Source organism: Mus pahari, chromosome 14, assembly GCF_900095145.1.
Source record: "Mus pahari chromosome 14, PAHARI_EIJ_v1.1, whole genome shotgun sequence".
Classification (NCBI taxonomy): Eukaryota; Metazoa; Chordata; class Mammalia; order Rodentia; family Muridae; genus Mus; species Mus pahari.
The window spans coordinates 88,341,976-88,367,394 of NC_034603.1; the positions used below are offsets into that span (position 1 = coordinate 88,341,976).

Here is a 25,419-nt window from a genome sequence, read left to right on the forward strand (position 1 = left end):
AACCAACCAACCAACCAACCAAACAAAAGAATAAGGCATTTAATCTGCCTTGGAGACAGGTCTCACTGTGTAGCAGTATAGTGATAATGCAGTGTTGGCTTTAATTTTAGCATTTTCCTGCCTCAACCTCCTGAGTGTTGGGTAATTGCCAATAGGCCTGCTTATCCCACCTGTCATTTTGTTGTAGACAGGTACATGTGTAGCACTGGCTGTCCTGGAACTCAGAGATCTGCCTTGCTCTGCCTCCTGGGTTCTGGAACTAATGACATGCGCTAACTCGCCAAGATTCAAGGTCAGCCTACTTTGAATCTACACTCCAGACTCGGTAGCATTGCCCATAAAGCAATGCAAGCCTGCTGCGCATGTGCGCTTGTGCCGCACCAGCCTACGTGAGGCTTCGCTGGCTGGTCATGGCGGCGGCAGAGGGCGGCGCCGGCTCCGCCCTCCAGGAGATGCAGCCGTGCCGAACTTACGACGCTAACTCGATGGAGCGGGCCAGGCCGCGGCCTCCGAGCAAGGCGCTCTGAGGTCGCCGCGGTTCGGCCTCGTCCGCTCGGTCAGCGCACTCGTCCTGCCTCCTACGCCTGCCTTTGCCAACTTTCCCCATCAGTCCTTAACCAGGCAAAAACTGACAGGAGGATGTGTCCCGGCCCGGCAGCTACTAGTCGATGGACAAGCCCCACCCCCATTTTCTGATTGGCTCCTGGGAGGGACCTGCCACTTGCTCACACTTTCATTGGCTCATGCGGCGGAGGAGGGGTGAGCGTGCCATACCATCCTTTCACTCTTTTCATTGGCTCAGGGGTGTGGCTCATCTTGCTTAGGCTCTCTCATTGGCCTACTACAGTCCTCGGGGCGGGGCCTTCGTGGATAAAGACAACAAAGGGTCGCAGGTCGCAAGCGGGCGGCAGGCGGCGGTGTTCCAGTCTTCCTTATTCCTCTCAGCTTAGGCGCGTCGGCCTACCGTCAGTTCCACTCCAGATGAAGTGTGAGCACTGCACACGAAAGGTGGGTGCGTCGTCCGGCGGGCCTAGGGGCGCAAGCCAAGGCTGGAATCGGTGGTGAGGGTCGGGCTCGGCCGGGTGCACCTTGCTCTGTGTTATGTCGGCCTCTGACAGCCATCACCTGTCTGCAGAGGACCGGGCGGCGAGCTGGCTGTTGTCCACTGCGGGCGAGCGCACCGCCGGGGCTCCCTGTAGAAGCTACTGTTCTGGGGCCAGGGCTTGAGCTCAGTCCCGGCACCCTGTTGTGGAAGTGAACGATTAATAAAGTAATTAGAAATTTTTTGAGCGGCTCTTACACTTAAACAACTACAAACTTCAATAAAACAAAGTGGAGAAGGAATAAAGGGCAGGCAGGCCCTCCTTTCCTGCTCCACTAGGTGGCTGAAGTGACTGACAGCCGCCTCACTTGCCTTCACATGTGATGCATGTGCAGGAATCTCATTTGGTCTTTTTTACAGGAATTGTATCATATCCAAATAGTCCATACATTGTCCTTTTACAGAGAACCGCCTGTATTCTTGTGTAATAGCCACATCTAAATGTTCTTATATTCATTATGGTTAGATCACTTCTGTTCTTAGTTACTACAAACAATACAAATGGAGGGTGTGTGTGTTTATGTATACCCTCCCATAAGTATGGAATGATACTATGGATGATTTTATTTTGTAGAGATTGACTGCTCAGGATATGTTTTGTTTTTTGGCATCACACTAAATTATTCTTGGCTGAGCTTGGTGGTACAAACCTATGATCCCAGTGCTTGAGAGATTGCAGCAGGAGCTCAAAGTTAGACAGTGCAATTTATCAAGGCCCTATCTCATTAAAAAAACAAAAACAGGGGCTGGTAAGATGGCTCAGTGGGTAAGAGCACCCAACTGCTCTTCCGAAGGTCCAGAGTTCAAATCCCAGCAACCACATGGTAGCTCACAACCATCCTTAACAAGTTATGACGCCCTCTTCTGGAGTGTCTGAAGACAGCTACAGTGTACTTACATATAATAAATAAATAAATCTAAAACAAAAACAAAAACAAAAACAATTATGGTAGCACACATCTTAATCTGAGCACTCAGGAGGCAAAGGCAGACTGTCTGTGAATTTGAGGTTAGCCCGGTCTACATGGTGAGTTCCAGGACAGCCAGAACTATGTAGAAAGACTTGATCTAAAAAAGAAAAAAATAGATAAATAAAAATAGAGAAAAGAGGGCTGGTGAGATGGCTCAGTGGGTAAGAGCACCCGACTGCTCTTCCGAAGGTCCTGAGTTCAAATCCCAGCAACCACATGGTGGCTCATAACCATCCGTAACAAGACCTGACGCCCTCTTCTAGAGTGTCTGAAGACAGCTACAGTGTACTTACATATAATAAATAAATAAATCTTTAAAAAAAAAATAGAGAAAAGAAAAATAACTTTCCTTTCTAACATCCCCTGTCCTTTTTTTTTTTTTTTNAAAGGANTGNAGTAAAAAATCAAAAACTGATGACCAGGAGAATGTGTCCATTGATGGGGCCAGCCCAGCCAAGGAGAATGAAGAGGCAAGTAAATGTTTCAGTTTTGTGTCAGCCTAAAGTGAATGTGAATGGAGTGGCTACTGTTGTTTCTCCTGTCTGGGTCTCATACTACCAAGACTGAAGTAAAAGTGGTAAGAACCATGTATAGGATAGTCTTCTCAAACATACCAGGCCAGGAGCTGCGTGGGAAATAGGAACATTGTGGTACAGTGTTGAAACCTTATTCTATAAAATGGAAGGAACTCGCATTCTGTAATACATGCAAAGACTTGAAGCTCAAGTGATTCTTTAAGCTTGCTGTTTAAGTTAACTAAGCTGCTTGTTTAGTTCAGTTCTTGTTTCAGCTAATAGTGATGCTTGTTTTTACATACTATATCACATTGTATCACATTTGGAGCTGAGCGTCATACCTGTCTCACTTCATGCTCTGAAGACGCGTTTGCTTCTGCATGTGTCGCACCACACTATGGATTCACAGAGGTTACAGTCACTGTTCTCTTAGAAAATATTAGGACTAGTCAGGAATGCTGGTACACCTTTGGAGGTCCAGCTCAAGGTCAACCTAGGCTGTATAATGAGACCTTATCTCAAAACAATAACTGAGGGAGGGCTAAGGATTAGTCAACTAATAGAGTGCTTAGCTACCTAGCCTGAAATTCTGAGCTCAAACATATACAAACAAACAAATTGATTTTAGAGCTTAGTAGATAACTTAGCTGGTAAAGACACTTGCCACTGAGTCTCAGGATGTCAGTTTGATCCCCAGAACCCATATACCCATATATGACATCTGGAGACTTATGAACACAGGTGACAACCAGTTTTTACAAGTTGTCTTTCTACCTTTACACCAACATATGTGCACACACACACACACACACAAAACATCAAACAAGAAAGCAATCAGTCAATGTAATATAAATTTTTTTTTTATGTAAGTGTAGAATTAATGACATGGGGGAAGTAGGTGGCAGGATTTTTTTCCTTTCCACCTAGTAGTTTTGATGTACTGTTTAATCTTATGGGTATAGTTCTAGCTCTCCTGGGTGTGCCAGTGCTGTGCTTTGGGAAGTAGGTCTCTGGGGAGCAGCAGTGCACCAAGAGGCTATGGTCCCTGGAGTCCTGAGTCAGTTTGGGTCAATGCTTTAGACACCAGACCTGTACCCTAATGCCTACACTGTAGTATAAAATCTCATTGACATGTTAGTGCATACCTGAGAAGGAGAGGCCTGCCTAGACTACACAGCAAAATTCTGTCTCCAAAAATAAAACAACACTTTTGAGGCCCTATTTCTTATCAATGTTGTGAGGCGTTGGGTTTCTTCCATCCCAGGGTTCTGGTACGGATGAGATAAGTTTGAACACAGTCTAACTAACATCTTGGTAGTTTAGTGTGGACATAATTTTTAAAAGGCTAAGAGATGCTGGGTGAAAGTTGGTAGACTGGGCCCTAAAGGTAAGAATTGAAGGTAGGATGGACCATTGGATAGATATCTGTGCTCCATAAATGCCTGGTGCCTGCTGAGGTCAGAAGAGGACATTTGATCCCCTGGAATTGGAGTTATAGATGGTTGTTAACTATTATATGGATGATTGGAATCTAACCTGGGTTCTCTACTGCTGAGCTATCTCCAGGTCCTATTTATCTATTTTACTTTTTAAGATGATCACACTTGCTATATAGACCCTACTGGCCTTGAGTTCAATGATTGCTTCAGAAATCCTGAGATTAAAGGCTTGTGTCATTAAACCTAGCATTTTTTTTTTTTTTTTAATCTGTGTATATGTGGCCTCCCCCACCCCTCAGATGTATGCTTTAGGATAGGTTACAGAAGCGTCATATAGAAGTCAGGGAGCAGGAGGAGAATGGATGGAGTCACTTAGAAGACATCATCAGCTTCCAGTGCCTAGCTAGACAACCTGAGGCATAGCGGGATGCTGGGCTGATCTGGGGACCCTGGTGACAGGAACTGGAAAGCTGCTTTGGAAATGGTAAGGACTATATCAAAAGAAGAGGGCCTCCGTAGAGTCTAGCAGTTTACAAGAACTAGGAAGGAAGATAAGGGGGTGAGAAGGAAACTAGCCTGGACCCCAAATGTTGTTTACTTCTTTTGCAGACAGGGTCTCACTATGTAGTTCTGCTTGGCTTGGAACTCACCATGTAGACTAGGTTGGTCTTGAATTCAAGAGATCCACTTGCTTCTGTCTCTGGAGTGGTGGGAGTAAAGGCCTGTGTCATGGTGCTTAGCTGAGAGTGTGTCATGGTGCTTAGCCGAGAGTGTGTCATGGTGCTTAGCCGAGAACTATATTTTAAAGTCACACACACACACACATACCCCAGAAACAAAAACAAGCATATTGACACACACCTGTAATCCCATCACTCAGAGTTCTAAGATGAAACTGCTGTAAGTTCAAGGCCCTAATGTGCTACATAGTGAATGCCAGATCAGGTCTACAGGGTTGCCCCGATCCTATCTAAACATATCAACAAACTATGAAAAAAAAACACAACCACATAGACTCCCTCCAGAGCTTCTGTAATTGGAAATGACTCTCGCTTACTTTAGCATCTTCCTGTGTTAATTTAGCAATACTAACTGGACACTTACTGTTTTTAATGTGTTTCATTTTTTACTAATACCTGATTTGAACTTGAGCCTTGCACTTGCTAGGAGAGCTATGACACCCACCTAACCTCTAGCATCTTCTTGGTTCTCAGAGATGCTAGGGAGCATAAGGAACATGAGGTGCTAACCCCTGTTAGGTCATTAAAGGGGACAAGCAAGTTGACACTGTGTGGTACTGGGCTCTGAAAATAAATTTCAGAATGCCAATTCTGTTGGGGCCAGTAGATGGGTGAGAGCTCATTCGGAATATTTTCTGGAAGGACTCAGTCAGAGCCAGTATGACTGAATGTGAGCCCTGAGGGGCAGGGTAGGGCAAGGAAGAGCAGGCAAAAGCTGTGCTGTGAACCCCGTTCTGAGAGTGCTGTCAGGGGCTTCAGGCAATGGAAATGTGGCTTGTGCTTTAGCAGATTTCTCTGGGGACTAAAAAGGCCAGAGTCAGGAATGGGAGGTGGGGGTTCAGAATGGGGTTAAAGGGACCAGGGTCCTAGGGTCCTAGCATCCAGGTGCTCAGTCCCCTGTTTTAAGGGTGGGGGTGGGGCAGTGACATACATCAGCAGTTCAGAGTTGGGCACTGAGGCCTGAGTCTGTGTTACTCACAGGTGAAGCCTCAAGCCAGTTCTGGCTGTATAGAAAGTCTGTTCCTCAGTGTGGAGCTGGAGGAGCTAGGCAGGGGAGCCAGAAGCTGCCTCACGGGCACTGGAGAGGGAGGGTGAAAGAAGAGAAGGAGGAGATAGCCATCAGGCCACTTTGCAACGGGCAGGGGTATCATCTTCCCACATGACAGTGCTGGGCTAGTTCACCCTTGACTTTCGTCTGCTTGGCTCCTCGGAGCCTGCAGAGGCCTTGGCCATGACTTGTGCCTCACCTCCCTGAGTTGCTCGGAACCGAAATCGTTGCCCAGTAGCTCCTGACACCTCAGCCATGACTTTCTCTCCATGTTGAATGTCAATTCTTTTCTTTATTGTGCTTATGCAGTTACCCTCCCTAAAGAAGCAATGCTACCAGCCGGGCAGTGGTGGCATGTGCCTTTAATCCCAGAACTCGGCAGGCAGAAGCAGACGGATCTCTGGGAGTTTGGGGCCAACCTGGTCTTGAAATCCTGTCTCAAAAGACCGAAAAAAGAAAAGAAACAATGCTAACACCATTTTCTTTCATAGAAGGGAGAATTCCATAAATTGGCTGATGCAAAAATATTTCTGAGTGACTGCCTGGCATGTGACAGCTGTGTGACTGTGGAGGAAGGTGTCCAGCTTTCTCAGCAGAGTGCCAAGGACTTCCTCCATGTCCTGAATCTTAATAAGGTATGGTGTCAGCTGGGACTGATAGGGCAGGCCTGTAATTCCAGCTACTGGGAAACTAGGGCAGGAGGTATGCAAGTTCACATTCTGCCTAGGCTACAAAGCTAGTTCATAACCACCCTGGGCAACTGCAACATTTGTCTAGTACAGATGGTTGGATGGATGGATGGATGGGTGTATGATAGAGTCCTAGTCAGGGTTACTATTATTGTGATGAAACACAATACCAGTGTTTATGGCCGGGCGTGGTGGCGCACGCCTTTGATCCCAGCACTTGGGAGGCAGAGGCAGGCGGATTTCTGAGTTTGAGGCCAGCCTGGTCTACAGAGTGAGTTCCAGGACAGCCAGGGCTACACAGAGAAACCCTGTCTCTTAAAACCCAAATAAATAAATAAATAAATAAAAATAAACAAGTATTTATGACCAGTTTATGACCAAGAGCAAATTGGGAAGGAAAGGATTTACTTGGCTTACGTGTCCACCCACATATTAGTGTGTCATTGAAGGGGAAGTCAGGTAAGGAACTGAAACAGGCTAGGAACCTGGAGGCAGGAGTGGTGCAGAGACCATGGGGAGTGCTGCCACTGGCTAGTTCATCATGGCTAGCACAGCCTGCTTTCTTACAGAACCCAGGAACACCAGCATGGGGAGGGCATGATCCACAATGGGCATCGTATGGAAACAGGTTCCGAACTGGCATTCCCTCCTTTCAGACAACTCTAGCTTGTGTCAACTTGACATAAAACTATCCATCATGTATATACACATCTATGTAGTAATCATGTATGTATGTATGTACAAGCATAAATGAGTAGGTAAATACATCCAGGGTTCTTGACAACCATGTGCCTAAGGATCTGGCCCCATCAATGTGTGTCATTGCTCCTTGATTCTTTGTATCTGCAACTTGTTCTTGATGTGATGGGGTTTACTGATGTTTTGTGAAACACACTACATTTTATTGTTATCTTCTACGATGTTGATTTTTGTAGGTGTATTAGAATTCTGTTGGTTAACATGTCTATTTTGTATGTGGTATTTTATTTTATTTTATTTGGTTTTCCCAACAAGATTTATTTGTTCCTGGCTGTCCTGGAACTCACTCTGTGTGGACCAGGCTGGCTTTGAACTCAGAAATCTGCCTGCCTCTGCCTCCTGAGTGTTGGGATTAAAGGCGTGCACCATCACCAACTGGCAGTATGTGGCATTTTATAAATTTAGTATTATTTTTTAAAGATTTATTTATTTATTATATGTAAGTACACTGTAGCTGTCTTCAGACACTCCAGAAGAGGGCATCAGATCTTGTTAGGGATGGTTGTAAGCCACCATGTGGTTGCTGGGATTTGAACTCTGGACCTTCGGAAGAGCATTTGGGTGCTCTTACCCACTGAGCCATCTCATCAGCCCCCTAAATTTAGTATTTGACTGGTTTGTCAAAGTATCTTAGTTTTATTAAACTAAAAAAATCTATTTTGTAATCATTAACCTTTTTGTGTTGTGTGACATTGTCTGTGTATCTGAGGCTGATCTCAATTCTTCTGTTCTTTTTTCTTCAGCCTGTATAGTACTAGGATTATAGGCAGATGCAGCATGCTGGGAGCTTTGTGCCTCTTGTGTTTGGATTATATTGACTAGAATTTTTAAAAGGGTACAAAGTAACAATGGTGGTAAGTGGTGCTGGCTAAAACCTAAAAGCTTATAAATGTCTTCTAAATTGGTTCTTGTTGGAAATTTAGCTTTCCCTGTCATCCTGCAATTCACCTGCAGATAATGAGCCCCACCTTGTACCCTCACAGACTCCAATACTAGAGCCAACACTGGAAGCCTAGGCATGGAGGAGATTGGTGCTAATCCTCCTGACTTCAGTCTCTGGGGAGATATGAGGCAACCACTCACTGCCACAGCAAAATCCTATGCTTTCTTTCTTTGTGTGTGTGTGTGTTTTCAAGCATAGTTTCTCTTCTCTTTGTAGCCCTGTCTGTTCTGGAACTTAGTTTGTAGCCTACATCTTTTTCTTTTCTCTCTCTCTCTCTCTCTCTCTCTCTCTCTCTCTCTCTCTCTCTCTCTCAAAATGTAATTTAAAATTTTTTTTATGTTTTGCTGCACTATGGTGAAGCATGCCTTTAATCCTAGCACTGCAGGTGCATTTCTGAGTCTGAGACCAGCCTACTCTATAGAACAAGTTCCAGTGTAGCCAGGGCTACACAGAAAAACCCTATCTTGAAAAAACAAAAAAACAAAAAACAACAAAAAACCCAACAAAACAAAAAACAAACAAACAAACAAAAAAACCTAAAAAACTATTTGCTATTTTTCATTAAACATGTGACATTATTATCTCTTCCTCTAGAGATGTGACACCTCAAAGCACAGAGTTCTGGTTGTGTCTGTGTGTCCTCAGTCTCTGCCTTATTTTGCTGCTAAATTCAACCTCAGTGTCACTGATGCATCTAGAAGGCTGTGTGGCTTCCTCAAAAGTCTTGGTGAGTAAACCACCTCTTCATAATAGCACCGATGGATACTTTCAGCTCATGAAGGGCCTTTTTCGTTTTTCAAGTTCACCTTTCAAAGGCACAGGAGCATAGTAAAATCTTGTCTTAGTATAAAATGAAAGACAGAGCACAGAGAAGTCAGATGTGAACTATGTCCATGCTTGGTCTGAGGGAAGAATCTGTGTCCCCCTTCTCTGCAGGAGTGCACTATGTATTTGACACCACAATTGCTGCAGATTTCAGCATTCTGGAGAGTCAGAAGGAGTTTGTACGCCGGTATCACCAACACAGTGAGGAACAGCGTGAACTGCCCATGTTGACCTCTGCCTGTCCTGGTGAGCACAATGCTGGTACTATTTCACCAGAACTGTAGAAATAATCATGGGCCTAGCTTTGGCTGGAGGATGGCAGGCCCATCCCACCCAGCTTTGTAGAGAAGGACACCTTATGAATAGGAACAGTATAGAGGAGGTGTGTTGGCTCACTCTGGGGTGACAGTCTCAGGAATTCATTGTACCTAGTGCTAGATGGCAGGAGAAAACTGTGGGAACTGACTTCATTCATCCTCCCTCCCTCCCTCCTTCTCTTTTTCTCTCTCTAGGTTGGGTCAGATATGCTGAGAGGGTGCTGGGTCGCCCCATCATCCCATATCTCTGTACTGCCAAGTCCCCCCAGCAGGTCATGGGCTCCTTGGTGAAGGATTACTTTGCCAGGCAGCAGGTAAGCCAGTGTCTCCGTAGCAGCAGAGGGGAGACTCAAGATGAGCAAGGCCTGAGGGGAAACAGAACACACTGTGATGGCTAGCGAGGCCCTGGAAACAGAACACACTGTGGCTAGCGAGGCCCTGGACCTCACCCATGGAGACACTGCCTGGTTGCTTCTGCTCTGGCTGCCTTAGGAAGCTAAGCTTCATCTCTAGCCTGTCTTTTTGGTTGGGTTGGGTTGGGTTTTTTTGAGACAGGGGCATCCTAGAACTCACTGTGTAGATTTCGTTGGCTTCAGAATCAGATATCTGTCAGCCACTGCTGGTAAAAAGAGAAATGTGCTACCACACCCAGCCCCCTCCTTTTTTCTTTTTTTTTTTATAATTTTACATCTCATTTTATGGGTATGGATGTTTTGCCTGTCTGTCTGTGCACTATTTGCATGCTTGGTGCCTACAGAGGCCACCAGACACCAGCAGATCCCCTGACATTGGAGTTATATCTGTTTGAGAGCTGCTACATGGATGCTTGGAATTGGACCCAGGTCCTCTGGAAGAGCAGCCAGTTTTCTTAAGCACTGAGCTATCTCTGCAGTGCCCGGTACCATGGTCTTCACACTCTCTGTCACATGGTAGACAAAGGGATCCTTTATAACCTGTGCCTCAGCCCATCCTCCTCTTCAGTTCCAAGGCATCGGGAAGCCAAACATAGATTGCACTCTGCCTTTCTTCTTTCATGTGAATAACTGTTTGGGTCCCAAGGTAACTAGAAACTATATCAAGGGGAAGGACTTTTCAAACACTGCAGCAGCCCAAAGGCCACATCCACCTGACGCAGAAAACATTTCTTTATTTATAAAGTCACCACAGTTGGCAAATTACCACTCCCGCCACACCCGTACCATATGTGTATTAAGTTGGAGGGACAGAAAACTGGCTATGGAGTGAGTGGTGTACATCCTTGGTCTCTTATACTTGCTGCGAGAGCTCTGGTGATTCTTAGTCTCCTCTGGCTGCCAGCCCGGTGCTATCCAAGTGGAGCCCAAGTTACACATCCTCTTGCAGCTCCTAGTGGGGACAGCTGGGCCTAGAGCTCCGGCCTCTGGCAACCTCTTGGCTTAAACCCCTAGAGGGCTAGGATCAAAATGTCTCCTCCTGAGCACTACCTCTGCCCTGAGTAGGGCTTTTCTCCTCAGGCCTCCATGTAAAAGTCACTGGGCAACTGCTGGCTCAGGGTTTGTCTCAGCAAAGGGTGGTCTGGATGTTGTCACTTGAACAGTTTCAGAAAGTCTTCAGGTAAAGCAGGTGCGGCACAAACTGTTCTTACCTGTGCAGAGCTCATGAGACAGCAACATCCATGGGGCGGGGGGGGGACAGCAGTTGGGACTACCCATGCTCTGCTGCGGCCATCACTGCTTCCCTGGTCTCTGAGCTGAGAATCTCCTCCACAGAATCTGTCTCCAGAGAAAATCTTCCATGTTGTCGTGGCTCCTTGCTATGATAAGAAGCTGGAAGCTCTTCGAGAGGGACTTTCCACTACTTTAAATGGTGCTAGGGGCACTGACTGTGTACTGACATCAGGTGAGAGGTATACGGCTGCTCTGACAGGCCAGTGTGGCACTGAGAGCCAAGGGTACTTGGGGTCTCAGTAGCCCAAAGTGAAGAAGAAAGTTCTTCAGAGTCTTTCTCCAGATGATTCAGGTCTCTGGGAGAGCTACACGGACAGCGTGGCTTTTAGGTGATGTGCTCTTACACCACAGCCCACTGACATTTCTTTCCTGTAGAAGGCAAAAGTGCCTGTGTACACAGATCAGCATAGAGAAGCCAGGAAGGTTAAACAGGTTAAAGAGATGTTTAGCCTGTCTTCTTCATGGGATGCTGGGAATAGATGTAGTTTCTAAATCAATAAGAACCCATCTTAGGGAGGAAGCCATATGCACTTTGTAAAGAGTGGTCTACATCCTTGGCCTTCATTGTGAACATGTCTTAAGCTGTGTTGTACACACAGGGCTGAATTAATTGCAGACCTTTTTTTCTGAAATCATGCTGTGTTTAAGTATGCTAAAAAAAAAAGAAAGAAAGAAGAACTGGTGGTCAGACTCTCAAGTCTTGGCCCAGGCCTGGCACCTAAAATTGGGCTGAATCAAGTTTCATTTCCTTGCCTGCTGAAAGCTCCGCAGGGACCCTCCTTGCTTTCCCACATGTGAGAACACCAATGTACTATTGAACACAAAGAATGTTTTTTACACTGAATAAAGTGAAAAATTCAAATGTACTCTAAGTACTGCATTAAGTGGCCCTGTTGGTAACGCTTTTCAGATGCTATGCTTTAGAGCAGCAGTCCTCAACCTGTGGGTCATGTGTGACCCCTACAGGGGTCAAATATCAGATATTTACATTACGCTTCACAACAGTAGCAAAATTATGGTTATGAAGTAGAAAGGAAAATAATGTTGTGGCGGGAGGGCACCACAACGTGAAGAACTGTATTAAAGGGTCACAGCATCAAGAAGGTTGAAAACCACACTGACTTAGAGACTGTGGCAGATTTGGCTGGGGATGGAAATTACCCACTAGTGTCCTGGAAGCTTTCAGAAAAACGTAGTCCGAGAGCACTTGACAGGGGCTTGTTAGGATCCAGGCTCAGCTACTGGAATTAGGTTCTGAGAACTGATTCTTAGAGGTGTTCAGAACAGTTCACTTGGCCTGGCTATCTGTCAGGATGACTGAAGGTCAGGAACCCTCTTCTTCCCTGCCTTGAGAGTCTAGCCTCGCACTTGGAAAGGTCCTTCCCCAAGGTGGGATGGTTGCAGGGATGGCAAGATGTTTAAAGGGGCCCAGTGTCATGGATGGAATAAAAGCCTTCAAGGGCACCATCTTAGAACCACATTGAGGACATAAGCTGTGCTGTGTGTTCTCAGTGTCTCACTGTTCTCTAGGGAACTCTGACAGGGCTTTTCTGGGTAGCCCTTATGTAGAAAGAAGGTAGGGTAGAAAGTGCTTCTGGTTAAGAGCAGCTGTTGATGCAGCACAGTGTCCATGTGTCACAACAGAGCAGTGCAGTGTGGACCACAGACAGGCTTCCACTTCAAGGCAACATGAAGCAAGAACAGATTTGCCTCAGTTCAGGGTCTAAAGGAGGAATTCTGTTTTCACATCTTTGTAGTGTTTTTCTGATGTTAGCATTACTTTCTCCTGCTACATGGAATGGATTATATGGCAAGGCAGGGTCTCAGGGGGAGACAAAGCTTGACCCCGCGACCTTGGCCACCCTGCTTCCTTTCAGTGACTAAGCCTCATGCCTCTTTTTTTTTTTTCCCCAGGTGAAATTGCTCAGATAATGGAGCAAAGTGACCTCTCTGTGAAAGACATTGCTGTGGATACTTTGTAAGTGGCATCTTTGTAAGTTGGGAGGGACCTTGGTGAGCCTTTGGGGGGGGGGCAGGGCTGCCCTGATTAGATCATGTGAGTACTGAGACAGGTTCCTGCAGCCCTACCAACCTGAATTTGAAATGGATTCAGGCAGGATCCTGAACTATTCTCTCGCACTGCCAGGAGGTTGGGGGCTTCCTTGAGTGATGGCCATACTGTATCCTTCAGGGAGGGAAGCAAACATAGAAGGTATGTGGAGCAGAGCACACCTAACTCGGTGGCTCCCTCTGGTCTCTCTGCATCAAGAACACAGCTGCTGAGTTTCTTTTTCCCATGGTGATTCCAATCCCCAGCCAGGACTTTGGCTCTTGCTGCATCCTGGGTCCCATTTAAAGTATATTGCAGCCGGGCGTGGTAGCGCATGCCTTTAATCCCAGCATTTGGGAGGCAGAGGCAGGTGGATTTCTGAGTTCAGGGCCAGCCTGGTCTACAGAGTGAGTTCCAGGACAGCCGGGGCTACACAGAGAAACCCTGTCTTGAATAAAAAAAAAAAGAAAGAAAGAAAGAAAGAAAGAAAGAAAGAAAGAAAGAAAGAAAGAAAGAAAGAAAGAAAAAAGAAAAGAAAGAAAAAGAAAAGAAACGAAAGAAAAAAAAGAAAAGAGTGTGGTTTTCAGGGCTGGAGAGATGACTCGGTGGTTAAGATTGCTTACTGCTCTTTCAGAGGACACAGATTTGGTTCTCAGCATCCACATGGCTCCCCAAGTTTAAAAGTAACTTAGTCCTTTAAATGACTTCCTGGATTTTGTTCCTGTAAAAACTGGGTTAGTACTTGCTGCCTCTTTATCAACACAGTGGAGATTTTGTCCTTTTTGTTTGAGGTTTGGAGATGTGAAGGAGGTGGCAGTCCAGCGTCATGATGGAGTGAGCTCAGATGGGCATCTGGCTCATGTCTTCAGACATGCAGCCAAGGAGTTGTTTGGCGAGCACGTGGAGGAGATCACCTACCGTGCACTCAGGTTTGAGCCAGCATATCTATAGCACCAGGAGTGGTGCTGACAGATCAGGCAGAGGTAGGGCGTGATGTCTGTGGCATATATGCAGTATGGGTGGTGTGCCTGAGGTATATGGGATACCTGTGGCTGTTCCATGGGAAGACCAGTACAATAGATGGGCCTTTTGTGTGTTTCTATTGACATTATCTTGGTGACATTCGAAACTTAAGTTAAAAAATGGGCAGATATGGTAAACCTAGCACTGGGGAGACCGTGGGAGGATCATAAGCTCAAAATCAGCCTACATAGTGAGACTGTACCTCAGACTAACAGAAGTGATCTTTAGGTCTCTGGTCATTCAAATCAGCTTTATTGACTTATAGGAATAAAGACTTCCATGAGGTTACCCTTGAGAAGAACGGGGAGGTCCTACTGCGCTTTGCTGCAGCATATGGCTTTCGCAATATCCAGAACATGATCCTGAAGCTCAAGAAGGGCAAACTCCCATACCACTTTGTGGAGGTGCTCGCATGTCCCAGAGGTAAGGGGTTCACAAGGTCACGACATCCTGGGCCCCCAACAGCCTGTCCAACAGGAACCGTGAAGGCAGGATGTTCCCCTACACCATGGCATGCCATCTTCAGCCATGAAGGTTCCCTTTCCTCAACTGCAGTGTGAGAAATAGGTAGTTGTACCCTTAAGCCTTCCCTTGTGGGTGCCACATGAAAACCTCACCTGATATCAGATGGGAAGCAGCTCCTAAGGTCACTCACATGGAGTCAGTACACAGGGACTACTGGGAGTAGAAGCTGGACCTGTGCACAGTGGCAGCAGGAAAAGGCAGATGTTACTTGCTGTCTTAAGAGTTCCCCAGGCTACAGAGGAAAATTGAACCATGCAGGTGTAAAGTCCCAGGAAGTTGAGGAAAGTTCCCACTAAGATGGGGAGACAGTGAGAGCAGGCCAGAGCGAGGACAGGACCTAGTGCCTGGATCTCTTGCTCATACAGTAGGTGTAAGTACTGGAGAATGAAGGGAGCAATCTGAAGTAGTCTGTCTACGATACTGGGTGTGAAGGAGCTATCTCCAGATCAGGAATGTCTAGGTCATCCTGAGCTTGCGGTGCTCAAGTAGGACACGAGAATTCTCAGAAAGGCCCAGAGGGAGCCAGGCAGTTCCTTACAGTAGTCGGAAATGAAGAACGGACCCATGAAGTGTCTCAGAGGAGAGCCTATGTTTCCAGTCCATGTCCTCAGGGATCTTTGAGAGGAGGGACAAGGTTAGTAGCCAGCAATCAGAAGAAGGGATGAAAGCAGGGGCTATCTGCCTTTCCTGAGGCTCAGGAAAGTAGATGCTGTGTTGGAGCTTGGGCTACAGTAGGCAGAGACAGGACGGAGAATCTTGGAGGGCTCCTCTTGCTTTCTGGGGAAGACTGTATAGGCCTGGAGAGGAGAGGAAGTGGGTTCGTGGCCACTGAAAAGGTGCACATCAGAAGCTCAGCTGCCAGGTGGACCAGTGGAGGGTGAAGTTTGTCAGGGTGGGAACTTGTTCCTGCTGCTGCTGCTTTTTGCTTTTTTGTTTGTTTTGCTTTGTTTTGTTTTGTTTTGTTTTTCCTGGTGCTGGAGTATGTGGTAGGTAAGTGCTCTCCCACTGAGCTATAAGTTCCCAGCCTATCTCATGGTTCTTTTAAATGAAAGTCTTGTGCTAGGATTGGGAACTAGCACCGAGAACACACTAGATACACACTCTGTCACCGAGCTGCTCCCACCCTATGCACTTAATGGCATTTTGTCACATCAAGGTGTTGTCTGCAGGTTTAAGAATGGGTTGTACTGACAGAAGGTGACACATACTCAGATCATATGACTCGGGAGTGTGGACTTATGGAGAGCTCATATACCTCACTCAGCCCTAATCCAGCCTTGTTGGGCCTGCACACAGACAACAGAGTATGCAAGCAGTTGTGCTCGTAGCCTGCTGGTTTGGGTAATTTTCAGAAGAAGCCAGGAATCCAGATAGCAGCCATAGCTGTCTATTTCTTAAGGCTTTTAGGTAAGACCAGTTTACAGGTAATGTATGTGGTAAGAACACCCAGGGCTCTCCTCCTGGGCAGGCTCCATGACAATACCGTGAGCCCCAGTACAATCTCAAGCCACTTAGTACTGCCTGTTTCATGCGTCTCCTGCTTCCAGCTATGTGCCGTGAGGTAATGCTCCCGTAACGGGCCACCCACAGGGAAGAAGAGGTCCACTTGTGTGTATCTTTCAGGATGCTTAAATGGCAGAGGCCAAGCACAGACAGAGGACGGCCACACAGATCGTGCACTGCTGCAGCAAATGGAAGGGATCTACTCCGGCATCCCTGTACGGCCCCCAGAGAGCAGTGCGCATGTGCAGGAGTTGTACCAGGAGTGGCTGGAGGGCACCGAGTCCCCCAAAGTCCAGGAGGTGCTGCACACCAGCTACCAGAGCTTGGAGCCCTGCACAGACGGCCTGGATATCAAGTGGTGACAAAGCCCGAAGGGCAGGAGGGGACAGCTTTGAGTGGAGAGTGGTGGGTGCTTCAAGGAACAACGGGTCCCTGCAGCTTTGCCAGTGCTTCAGGACACATAGTTTTCATGTGGTGCTATCTTTGTAGTGTGTGAGGGAATGGAATGTTTGCACATGGGAGAAGTATTTTCCCTCTCTGCATATCCTTTTATCCCAAGATTGTGAGAAAGATTCCAAAGAGGCCAGGTACATATCCCTGATTTGCAGGTTTAAAAAAAAAAAATTCAAAATGTGTTTTTAGAGAATCAAGACCCTAGGGTTGTAATCCACGAGGCTAAGATTATTGCTGCAGAAACGGAGGCATCAGGAAGGGCCAGGCTGTTTTATAGTGGATAACTATGGCCTCCAGAGAGGCCCAGTCTTCTCACCCAATTTGGCTCTCTCATTTGTATACATTTTTAAAAAATAATTTTGGATTCTAGGGCTAGCAGGATGGCTCATTGGTACCGCCCTTAGTTTGATCCATGGAGCCCACGTGGCAGAAGGAGAGACCATTGCCCACAAGCTATCCTGTCTGATTCTCACACAGGCACATGGCATGCTATGTACCACCGAGACCATACCCTCAAAATAACTGTAAAGAAAATACTTGTTTTAAGTCATAGTAACAGTGAGCCATATTCTTCACAGTCCTTGAAGGCCAGCAGTCATTACAGCCTGGGCAAGCTGGGCCACTGGTATGCGTGAGTCATTCTTTTACTTGACCTGCCATCAGCGTTGAGTTGGACTCACCTCAGAAGAAAGGCTGCTGAGAATGGCATGCATCACACCCTGCATTTGATGCAATGCATATTTAAAAATAAACAAGTAGAGAATTAAGAGGGTAGCCCATCTAGGCTTTGGGGGTTCTAAGGGTGGTGCAACTCACTGGTTACTGCTGTGGGGCAGGAAGATAGAGCTGAGGCTCCGTAGACCCTGGAATGGGTGAAACAGCTTTGTAAGGTCCAGCCTCCTCTAAACTCCTCCCCAGTGCCTTTTCATACAAATAGGCCTGAAGCACCTCCTCTCCTCCACAAAGCCCACTGGTCTGGGACAGCATCCCTTTAGCCCTCACTACTGCTAGTGCGAGCATGCCTTAGGGGAAACAGTATGTCCACACACAGAAATAGCTGCCTGATGGTGAAACTCACAAAATCATGTGACACATACTGAATAGAGTCCATCCAGGAGATAAAAGGGTTTGATGAAGCCCCTGAATTTGGCTCAGTGTGTGACTGCCTTGACCCTTAGTACTGTCAGCTCTACCATGGTCCCACATGCCTCATGTTTTGTTCCTCCTGTGAGTCTGTCTAGGAGTGTAACTGGATATGTGATTGTAAACCAGTGGTTCTCAACCTGTGGGTTGTGACCCCACAGAGGGGTCACATATCAGATATTTACATTATAATTCATAACAGTAGCAATACTACAGTTATGAAGTAGCAACAGAATAATTTTTATAATTGTTGGGGGGGTCACCATAACAGAAGAAACTATATTAAAGGGTCACAGCATAGGAAGGTTGAGAACTACTATTATAAATTATGATTTTTTTTTTTTTTTTTTTGCTTTTAGTTTATATGCCTTGGGTATCCATCCCCAAAGTAACTGGTTATGGAATAAACAATGCAATGGGGTCTTGAGTGTGGCGTTGAAGGAGTCAGCTGTTCTCCTGGCCTGGACTACACCCTGCAGTCTGTCTCCCTCACCAGGCCCCATCCTGGGTGATAATACCTTTTTCCCAGTCCCTTCCTAAAAGGTCAGGAGAAGGCTCAGAACACGGGAGTCAGCGTGGAAAGGGAATGACTTCCTGCAAACTTCATGGCTCCACCCATGATAGCAACTGAGGCCAGGGGCTAAGATGTGAGATGTAGGGCCTTGTGTTTCACTGGTGCTAGGCTATGGCCCTGTGAACTTTTCAAGACTACAGGTGCCTTTCTGTCCTAGCACTTGGACAGAGGCAGGTGGGTCTCTGTGAGTTAGAGGCTAGTCTAGGTTACAGAGTGAGTTCCAGGACAGTCAGGGATACATAGAGAAGCCCTGCCTTATCCCCCCCCCCCAAAAAAAAAAAACAAAACCCAAAACATTGGAAGTATGAAGTGACCAAGTTCTTGACAGACAGGACCCAGTCAAAGCGTCATGACAGTTGCAGAGTAGACGATATCTGCTGGAGCCAGCATGAGGGAAGCATAATCCCAAGCTCCCATCTACCCAGTGCTGTTGTACAGTGCTTCTGGTCTGGTTGGGCAGAGGCCTCATCTTAGTTTGTTTCCTACCTGGCCTGAGCTGTATTGGTTTGCACTACTGTGGGTAACCATGCTTCTACATGATGAGATTCTGTCTCAACGACTAAATTTGGTTTCTGTTACAGGTAATTTAAAAATAGTTCTGTCAGGGCTTGTGCCATAGTTCAGGAGCAGGGTGTGTGCCTAGCATCCATGGGCACCAAGTTCATCCTCAAGAACCACAGTAGCAGAAAGTGTCAGGGAGGATTGCTCCATTCTTCAATACATTGTTTGGACTGCTGTTAAGATCTGACTCAGTGTGCGCCTTACCCATTACTGGTCGACATGTGGGCTTTCCAGGTGCATCACAAGTGAGTCAACTACAGGAGCAGGGGTTGCAGCGGGCAACTAGGCTGCAGGTGCTGGCCTGGGTACATCACTCACCTGAGGGACACAGCTAGCTGGAAGGGTAATTCAGGAAATGTGGTTTCTTTTCCTTTTTTTTCAAGACAGGGTTTCTCTGTGTAGCCTTGACTGTCCTGGAACTCACTCTGTAGACCAGGCTGGCCTCGAACTCAGAAATCAGCCTGCCTCTGCCTCCCAAGTGCTGGGATTAAAGGCGTGCGCCACCACGCCCGGCTGTGGTTTCTTTTCCACTTGGCATACTACATATGGGGTTCCCTTCTGTATCTAGAGATGGGAAATTGCCTGAAGAATTTACTCTGGTTTACCATTTGAGAGAGTGCAGTCCATTATGTCAGAGAACACACCTCACATCTCGCCACTCATGAAGCACCGTATCTTCTGTGGATGCGCGGCTCAGTTTGTAAACACTGAGTTGAAATGGAAGATTTATTATGATTTTTATTTATGTGTATGTGTGCCTATGTGAGTAAAAGCAAGATGTTTATGGGTATCCACAGAGGCCTGAGAGAACATTGGGTGTCCTGGCACTGGAGTTGTGAGCTGTATTGTGGGTGCTGGGAACTGAACTTTGGTCTTCTAGAAGAACAGCAAGAGCTCTTAACTAATGAGCCATTTCTCCAGACCCCTGAATGTAGTTTTGCTTAAAGTGTGTCTGTCTGCCTGTCTACTGCTGGGAATGGAACTTGGGTATGTCATATACTAGGCAAAACCTACAACTGAGCTATATCTCCAGTGCACACACAAACCCTCTCTCTCACTCTTTGTTCTGAGACGAGGTCTTACTAAGTGACTTAAGTTTTGAGCTCACTTTGTAACCTGCTCTCGTCTTTAAATTTCCATCTTGATCCTCCTGTGTCTACTTCCCACGTGCTAGGATTACAGACTCACCACAATACCCTGTTTTTACAGTGGCGGAACTGAATGCAGGGTTTGGGGATATACTAAGCTGGCACGCTGATAAAGAAGCTATGTCCCCAGCTCTGTTTCCCCTTTTTCCTTCCCCACCCTCCCCTCTGATTTCTCTCTTCTCTCCCTTCTGTCTTTCCCTTTCTTTTCCCCCCACCTCCTACAGAAACAGCCTGGTCCCTTGAACTCTGGCTCAAGGGATCCATTTGACTCAGCCAACCTAGCAGATGTGACTCTAGGCCCATATCACTGATAGGGAAGATTCAATAAAGTCTCGGGATCATACTTTTCCCGATGGGGAGCACACAACTTTGATCACAGCACTCATAAGGTAGAGACAGATGGATCTCTTGGAGGCCAGCCTAGTCTACATAGTCTCAGACCAGCAAGAAATAAATGATGGAGAAACTATCTCAAAAAACAAAGCAAGAAATCCTCTTCCCTCCACCTGCCTTCCTGCTTCCTTTCTTCAAACTTGGGTGGTTTTAGACAGTTGTAGACCACTACACCCACCCACACCCAGGTCTCCCTCTTCCACGTCCTTTCCTTTTGCCTTCAACTCCCTGTCTGTTTTGATTTGAGATATAGTCACATTTAGCCAAGGCTTACTTTGAACTGATTCTCCTGCCTCCATCATCTCCCAAGTGCTGGGGTTAGAGGCATGAGCCACCATGTCTAGTAATATTCCCTTTTAAATCCTGACAGTAAATTTGGGGGTGGGGTGGATGTAGAGATTGCTCAGCAGTTAAGTATGCTTGCTGCTTTTCTAGAGGATCTAAGTTTTGTTCTCAGGACCCACATCAGGTGACTTAACCACCTTTAATTATGACTTTAGGGGATTTGATACATTCTTCTGGCCTCTGGAGTACCCATATGCACATGGCACACAAATAAAAAGAACCTAAACCTTAATTCCAGCCCTGCAGGCAGAGGCAAACAGATCTCTGAGTTCAAGACCAGCTTGTTCTACAGAGGGAGTTCCAGGATAGCCAGGGCTATACAAAGAAACCTATCCCCCCTCCCTTGCAAAAGGCAAAACCTAAAGTATTTTTAAAATTCAAGATAGAACATATATGATTCATCTGTGAAATTCACAAGAAGTCAGATATATTTTCCTTGCCTATCATACACAAAGTCCTAGATCCATCCTGAGCACCACACGAACAGGCACGGCAAGTGCCTTGTATCCCACCATATGCTGTTAGGATCAGACGTTCAAGGTCTTCCTCAGAACTCTCAGTGTTTGAGGTGAGCCTCGAAAGCAAGGAAAGGTGGAGACAAACCATCTCTCACAGTGCCTCACCAATTTCTAGTCTCAGCTGCCTCACGTCATTGCCAGCTCCTTACAATGCCAGTCATACTAATAGTTTTAGCCCCACCAATTGGTATCATGATTTTTATTTTGGAGAAAGGCTTGCCAACTATTGAAATGATCTTAAACATCCTTCTGCTATTTTGTAGCTGTGTGTTTATATAAATCAGTGTTCTTATTGATAATCATAAAATCAAAATTTGCTGGAGTACACATTAAATCAAAGTACTTGGGATGCATAGGAAGGTAACTCTTGAGTTCCAGGCCAGCCTGGTGGTCTACATGGTGAGTTCCAGGCCATTCAGGGATATGTAGTGAGACCCTATCTCAAACAAACCAACAAAACATATGGATCAACTCTGAAAAACATCTAAGATGCTCTGTATCCAGCAGGATCAAATATTCTGCTTGGCAGGAATGGGGCATATGTGGGAGTATGTGCAAATGGGTCCCGAGGGCTCACTGGGCAGCCAGCCTTGCCAAAACCGTGAACTCCAGGTTCATTGAAAGACCCTGTCTCTGAAGAAATGCCATTGAGGAGGACATCCTGACATCAGTCCCTGGTGTCTGCATGTCCCACAGTGGGATACATACACTCTTCTAAAATACATACACAGGAACAGACAAGCACATATATCCTATTAGAATTCAGAGTAGTTTTTGTCTGTAATAAATGGTTAAGTTTACATGTACATTGAAGAACTGCTTTAAAATAAATATCTTTATTATAAGTGTTTGGTTTGGCCAGACATGGTGGCTCATTCCTCTAATCCCATCACTTGGGAGGCAGAGGTGGGTGGATCTCTATGAGTTCTAGGTGATCTTGGCCAGCCACACCAAAACCAACCTCAAAAGCCAAACAAAGCAACTTAAGTGTTGGATTTGTATGCTTACTTTACGTACCTGGATAGCCAGGGTAAAAAGTTAGATCTAGCCCTGTTATAGATCGATGCTAGAGTCACATGGCAGAGCCTCCAACCTGCCCTAGGCTCAAACATGTATTAAAGCAAGAGCTCAGGACAACACAGCAGTGACGACAGTAATGGAAAAACATTTCTTGCTCTTGACACCCTTTTTCCTTTGACTGTGTCTCTAGATAGTCACCTAGTTATCATTTCCATAGTTTTCTGTACATCTCCTATAATGCCTCAAATTAATATTTAATGAAATGGCTCTTTGCCATATTTATAGTACAAAGCATTTTTGAACCCTTAGGAATTTATATCGTAATTACAGACACATGTCAAATAAGATATGTAAATGTTATAAAGATATTAATTTCCATTAAATTTATTGTAATTTTAGACATATAGAATGAATTAAAATGCAAAATGTTCAGATGCCTCTAGTCTGGGGCCTCTATTTAGAAGCTCTTGGATAGAATGTCCATTTTATCCTATGCAGCTTATGTCCAGACTCTCAACCTTTCCACTCTCCCTGGCCTGAACTCCTTTTGTGCATCAGTGAGAGAACACTGCGTCCCATCGCCTGCACCCAGGGGCCACCATATTGGTGTGACGTTCTTTTCGACCACGTGCCTCTCTTACCAGAGCTAAAGCAGGTGCATCCACTGCCCTTAGATCCTGGGGAAGACACTAGGGGTCTCAGCTTCACCTCTATGTTGGCACTGCCTTCTGGAGCCCCTCACAGCCTTCTCGATCTGCATAGCTCTGCTCCTCCCACCGGTCCACGTAGTGATTTCTTTTTTTTAAGGGAGAGATGGGATCACACACACACACAGATTGGAAAAATGCTCAGACTTGCAGTCCTTGGTATGAATTACTGAGTGCATAACTCTATGTATACTGGGGTGATTTCTGTCACAGCTCTGCACTGTGACACACTGGTCAATGCGGCAGGTTCCCGAGCAGCGCGCCTGGCTCTACGCAGCCTAGGGCGGAGTGTGAGCGGGGCCAGCGGCTCCCGGGGCGCATTCGCGCCCGTCGTGACCTTGGACCCCCGCTCAGCCCGCGAACGCGCGCGGCCCCACGCCAACTCCTCACTCCGCCCCGGGTTTTCCGCGCCGCCGCGGCCAACCTGCGTCGCGCGACGACGCCGGACGTGCGGGCGCTCGGCGGCGCAGCGCCCCATTGGTCGGCCTCGGTAGCCCCACTGCGTGCGCCGCGCCCATTGGCCGGCGTGCCCGTCCGTCGTAGGGCCGGCGCGCGGCCGTGCGAGCTCCCGCCCTCGCAGCTCTCCTCGCCGGCCGGCGGTCTCCGCGACCGTGGTCGGCTCGCGCGGCCCACGACCGCGCCCGGGCCTCGGCCCGCTAGGGCGCCCGCGCGGATCGGCCAGGCCTCGCAGGCGATGGCGGCCGCGGCGGCGCTCTCGGGCGCGGGCGCCCCTCCCGCGGGCGGCGGGGCCGGGGGCGGCGGATCCCCGCCGGGCGGCTGGGCCGTGGCGCGGCTCGAAGGCCGCGAGTTCGAGTACCTCATGAAGAAGCGTTCGGTGACCATCGGGCGCAACTCGTCGCAGGGCTCGGTAGATGTGAGCATGGGCCACTCGAGCTTCATCTCGCGGCGCCACTTGGAGATCTTCACGCCCCCGGGCGGCGGCCATAGCGCGGCCGCCCCGGAACCCGCGCAGCCCCGGCCGGACGCGGGCGGCGACTTCTACCTGCGCTGTCTCGGCAAGAACGGCGTGTTCGTGGACGGGGTGTTCCAGCGGCGGGGGGCGCCGCCGCTGCAGCTGCCGCGCGTGTGAGTGGCGGGAGGGGGGCTGTGTCCTGCACCTGACCCACGGTGGCTACCCACGAGCAGGGAGGGACCCTGACCCACAGCAGCCACCCCCGGGGAGGGGCGGGACCCGGACCCAGACCCAGACCCACTGCCCATCATCGGGCAGGACTCAGAAGACCCACGTCAGCTACTCATGAGCAGGGGCAGACCCTGAGCAAGACCTGGTCACCATCAGGGAGGGATCCTGATCCGCTATCCGGGAGCAAGGAAGGCTAGACTCACCACCGGGACCCATTCACTGCCCTTAACCAAGACCTGACTGTTTCTGACCTACCCTAGTTTAATGCTCACGACCAGCACTGGGACCACAGCCCCCCCCCCCAGCGCTCCACCCGGCGTATTTAACCTGCTGGCCCACTCATATCTGCCCTCATACTGCCAGGTCCCCTATACCGGTATTCTAGCCCACGGCCCTTTGTCCAGTCTGACATGGGACTCTCTGAACATAGACCATCATTTCTGCCATCAACCCTCGGCCCTCCCTGCCATCATCACCAGCTTTGGTGGGTGGAAGTTTTATGGGTGCTCTCTGCCTAGCCATCAGGGAGGACGCACCCAAGGGAGATGCTAAGTTGTGTGTGGTGGAAAACTGCCTATCTAAAATGAAGGATAGATACCTGGTACCTTTTTTTTTTGTTATTCACGTTTCAGTGGCAAGGTATTTTGGGGGTAGTGACTTAAGCCTAACAGTTCTCTTTCCCCAGTGTTTTTTGTATCCTAAAAATTGAAAACTCGAAACATGAAGGATTAAAAGCCTGTCTGTCTAGAACCTTAGAAATCTGGGAAAACTGGATACTAATGTCAACCAAGTAATCTTTAAAAAGCATTTTTAGCCAGGTATAGTGTATTCAACCTGTAGTCCCAGCACCCTGGAGGCCGAGACAGTGGAAATTTGAGTTCCAGGGTAGGTTAGACTGTGGAGTGAGCTCTAGACTAGTTTGGGTTGCGTGCTGAGACGTCGTTTCATAAAACAACAACAAAAAACAGAACAAACAGTGTTGGGTTTTTAAGGAATTATTACAAGATTGTGTAGAATAATTACGAAATTATTACAAGGAAACCTCATAGGGAACTGTCAGTCACAGAACAAAACAATTTCAATTTGGTTCAGTGGTTGGATAAACTTACCATTTACTGTGCTTGAAAAACAACTTTGCTCTCCAGGAAATGCTAATTATTCCTCAGGGTCCCTCTCTAGATCATTGCTAGTAGAGCTTTTGCCACAGACTGAAGTTTTTAATTGCTTTCAGTTTTTGGAGATAATAGCAAGAGCTGCG

The 25,419-nt window shown here is 47.3% G+C and overlaps 2 protein-coding genes across 4 annotated transcripts in view; both read left to right on the plus strand.

The window, feature by feature from the left end:
• Positions 1–362: 362 nt before the first annotated feature.
• Positions 363–18,172, plus strand: Narf (nuclear prelamin A recognition factor). Its single transcript, XM_029546152.1, has 11 exons — positions 363–518; positions 2,463–2,543; positions 6,307–6,450; positions 8,801–8,933; positions 9,143–9,277; positions 9,544–9,662; positions 11,097–11,226; positions 12,969–13,032; positions 13,896–14,033; positions 14,393–14,550; positions 16,276–18,172. Exons 1-11 carry the CDS (start codon positions 363–365, stop codon positions 16,515–16,517), a joined length of 1,500 nt encoding a protein of 499 aa, XP_029402012.1. The 3' UTR covers positions 16,518–18,172.
• Positions 18,173–23,573: 5,401 nt separating this feature from the next.
• The window catches only part of Foxk2 (forkhead box K2), a 50,306-nt gene continuing 48,460 nt past the window's right edge, over positions 23,574–25,419 (plus strand). For 2 of the 3 annotated variants that reach the window (XM_029545868.1, XM_029545869.1), the window contains exon 1: positions 23,588–24,103. In XM_029545868.1, the coding sequence (XP_029401728.1) occupies positions 23,712–24,103 (392 nt within the window). In that variant the 5' untranslated portion in view covers positions 23,588–23,711. Of the gene's footprint in view, positions 24,104–25,419 lie in introns of all 3 variants that reach the window. The other variant, XM_021212393.2, reaches the window with a different exon arrangement.